Source organism: Carlito syrichta, unplaced genomic scaffold (genome assembly GCF_000164805.1).
Source record: "Carlito syrichta isolate Samal-C Ts95f unplaced genomic scaffold, Tarsius_syrichta-2.0.1 Scaffold305649, whole genome shotgun sequence".
Lineage (NCBI taxonomy): Eukaryota > Metazoa > Chordata > Mammalia > Primates > Tarsiidae > Carlito > Carlito syrichta.
The window spans coordinates 513,074-516,613 of NW_007249745.1; the positions used below are offsets into that span (position 1 = coordinate 513,074).

Below are 3,540 nucleotides of genomic sequence, written 5' to 3' on the forward strand. Positions count from 1 at the left end.
CGTGTGCCTGTAGTTCCAGCTACTTGGAAGCCTGAGGCAGAAGGATTGCCTGAGCCCAGCAGGTCAAGGCTGTGGTGGCCATGAGCATGCCACTGCCCATCAGCCTGGGCGACAGAGTGAGACTCCCACTCAAAAAAAAAAAAAAAAAAGATGTTGATAACTGTGGATCTGAGGGGGCTTAGACTGGTGGCAGGGAATTTGAGGAGGCCTAGTCAATGTCCAGACCTGAGATGGGGGCAGTGACTCTGGAGTGGGACAGAGAGGAGGATTCCCGAGAGGGACTGATTTCACAGCTATCAAACGGGTAGAGTTGACATCCCCTCTGGTAGTACTTGGCCACTAATTGGATGCCAGGCTGAGAGAGGGAGGAGCCTTAGGAGCAGGCCCACTGATTGGTCTTGGGCAGTTGGACTGAGGGTGCCACTCCTGGTAAGATGAGGAACGCAGGAGGAGGAGCAGGTGCAGGAGGAGGAGCAGGTTCGCAGAGAGTCATGTTGAGGTCTTTTCTGAACTTGAAGAGTCTGATGTCCCTGTGGGAGGGACCTCTGGAGTAGCCCCATGGGCAGGCAAGGTTAGGAAAGAGATCCAGGCACATTGAGGAATTGGCAGCAGTTCTTATTATGGGCCTGGAAGACGAGATCGATTATTTCATCTGAATCTCACAACAGCTTTGGCAAAGCTAGATTGCCCATTGTTCAGCTGAAGCTCTTAGGAACCCAAGCACTGAAATCAGGCCTTCTGATCCTAGCCCTGCTTATTTGGCAAAAGGTCCAAACTTGGGCATCACAGATATCCAGGATGTTTGGATGGGCAGGCAGATGGGAGAGGAGCTTGGACCAGCCAGCTTCAAAACCAAGTAAAACGTTAGCTATTTGTGTGGTTAGTGTCATTTGGAGGGTGAGGTCTGGAAGACAGTAGGGAAGCATTGTGGTTTCTGGGACAGGGAAGGGATAGCTTGAGCATGTGTATTCACCTCTGTCCGCTTCTTTTTCCTGTCCCAGACTTATGCAGAGATGGACCCCACAACAGCAGCCTTGGAGAAGGAACATGAGGCGGTAAGAAAGGATGAGGTTTCTGGCTGTGGTTGTTCCCTTCCCACTTTCTTCCATGCCTCTGCCTGAGCCATGCCTTGCCACCCCCCACTCCTATCCTGCCTGCAGATCACGAAGGTGAAGTATGTGGACAAGATCCACATCGGAAACTATGAAATTGATGCCTGGTACTTCTCACCATTCCCCGAAGACTACGGGAAACAGCCCAAGCTCTGGCTGTGCGAGTACTGCCTCAAGTACATGAAATACGAGAAGAGCTACCGATTCCACCTGGTGAGACTGGGTTGGGCTGAGCTGAAGTGAGCAGGACTGGACCCCGTGAGAGAGGCAGGCGTTGAGGCTGAGGGCAGCTGAGCCAACAGCACTGGGGAAGAGAGGGAGCACAGGAGTCGAGTGGAGGAGGGCTGCTCAAGGGTCAAGAGACCTGAATTCCAGGCTGACTTTGCCATTGCTGGCAGGGTGACCTTGACCAACTTGCTTCTCCCCTCCAGATCTCGGTTTCCTCTTCTCTGGAATGAGGACAGTAACCTCTGCCCTTACACCCTCCTAGGGTCCCTTGCCTTTTACCACCTGTCTACCAAGGCCAGCGCCAGCCTCCTCAGTATAAAGGAGGAAGCCCCTGCGCAATGGTGACTTAAGGTGTGGACAGAATTGGGATTTGGGGGCTGTCCGGAATGGGGCGCTCTCATCACTAGCACAGTGACGTTTCCCAAAGTGCAGAATCTGAGGCGAATGTATACAGTTTAGCAAAGCCAGTGTCATGGATGAGTGCTCTACAGAGCCAGGCCAACTTAGACTTGAACTTTCTATCTGTGTTACGGTTGAGCAAGTTACTTAGCCTCTCTGTGCCTTGGTGTTTTCATCTGTAAAATAGGATCTATCTCCTAAGGTCAGTAGGAAGAATACTCGACATTGGTAAAGTGTTGAGTGGGGAGAAACAGAGAGGTAGGGACTTGCTCCAAACCACACAGTGGTGAGTTGGGGGAACCTAGCAGAGAAACTATGGGTCTTAAGCCTTTGTTCTCCCCATTCCCACCCCCAGGGTCAGTGTCAGTGGCGGCAGCCCCCAGGGAAGGAAATCTACCGTAAGAGCAACATCTCTGTGTATGAGGTAGACGGCAAAGACCATAAGGTGAGCTGGTGGCCAAGGGGCTTGGAAAGGTTGAAGAGGTGCCGAACACCTCCAGAATGATTCTCACCTTCACCAAAGGGTAGAGGCCAGCTTTAGGCTGAAACTCTGTTGGGGGGGGAATGGGGGAGCAGGGGTGGGGGGGTGTGGGATTCTGCTTAGCCTGGCACTTGGGCTGTGGTTGGTGCACAGTAAGCACATGGTCCTGTGGTATCAGCCTCAGGCTTGGTTTCCATTCTGTCCCTGAGGACTTTTCTTCTGAGGGGTTAGTTCAAACTTGGGTAGTTCTGGAACCCAGAGTGAAGATTGTCTTGCCCGAGGCTGCTCTTAGAAGAGCTTTCTCCTTCCATCTGGAGGAAAGACGTTTGTTTTGGTCTGGGAGGGGACTGCTTTGTGTGAGTTTTCCTGCCTGAGAGCTCCTGTGGCTAATGAGGGCTGAGTTCTTTGTTCCTGGTGGAATAACGGAAGTGGGGCAGGGTGGGGCTTTTGGATCCTGCTTTGCCTTTGTGGAGAACTTGGCCTCTGCCTAGTTAGTCTGGAAGGGTCTTGCCAGGGGTCCTGGTTTCCCATGGAAAGCCAGTGTAGTGTAAGATGAAGAGGGAAGACCTCAGAATGGCTTCTGGCTTCAAATTGCCCTGTCACTTCCTCACTAACCGCGGACAAATTACTTAACACTGTTTCTTCCTGTTTCCTTGTCCGTAAGACAGGAGTCATATTTACCTGGTCAGGTGGTTAGTGGAATAAATGAGACAGCAAATGTCAAATACTTAGTGCAGTGCCTGGCATCTAGTAGACGCTTAGTAAACATGGGCCTTTGTTATTATTGGTGACCTGTCAGTGTTCAGTTAGCCTTGGATTTGGAGACTCCTTACCTTGAGCCTGATCCTGATGGCTGCTCTGCCTTCCTGAACATGGAATGGCAGAAGGGGCTCCGCTAGGGATGTGGGGGTTCTTTCCAGTTCTGCGCTCTGCCAGCCTTCAGGTCTCAAGCAAGCACTCCCCTCCCAGAGTGTCAGTTTCTTCCTAAGTAAACTGGGACTAGCAGTCCTGGGCTCTCCCAACGGCCGGATCAAATGAGAGTGTGGATGTGAAAGCGTGTCATAAATTAGAAAGCCCCTTAATCTATACCATGAAGCCAAACTCAGGGTCCATTGTCCCTCCTGATGTTGGCCTGGGTGGGTCTCTGGGTCTACAGCCAGGAAATTGGTGAGGCCCAGCAGAGGGGTGTGGTCAAGTGGGCAGACAGCACTCAGGATTTGAAGTTTGGCTCGAGACTCCTCCATTCAGCAAGCATTTTTGTTTTTTTTTTTGAGTTGGAGTCACACTCTGTCACCCAGACTGGAGTGCAGTGGCCTCTCC

At 51.8% G+C, this 3,540-nt stretch overlaps 1 protein-coding gene across 2 annotated transcripts in view; it reads left to right on the plus strand.

Moving 5' to 3' along the window:
• Positions 1 to 3,540, plus strand: part of KAT8 (lysine acetyltransferase 8) — a 12,337-nt gene that overhangs the window by 6,492 nt on the left and 2,305 nt on the right. For both annotated transcript variants that reach the window (XM_008062054.1, XM_008062053.1), the window contains exons 4-6: positions 1,002 to 1,055; positions 1,161 to 1,325; positions 2,095 to 2,184. In XM_008062054.1, coding sequence (XP_008060245.1) covers positions 1,002 to 1,055; positions 1,161 to 1,325; positions 2,095 to 2,184 — 309 coding nt within the window. The remainder of the gene's footprint in view (positions 1 to 1,001; positions 1,056 to 1,160; positions 1,326 to 2,094; positions 2,185 to 3,540) is intronic.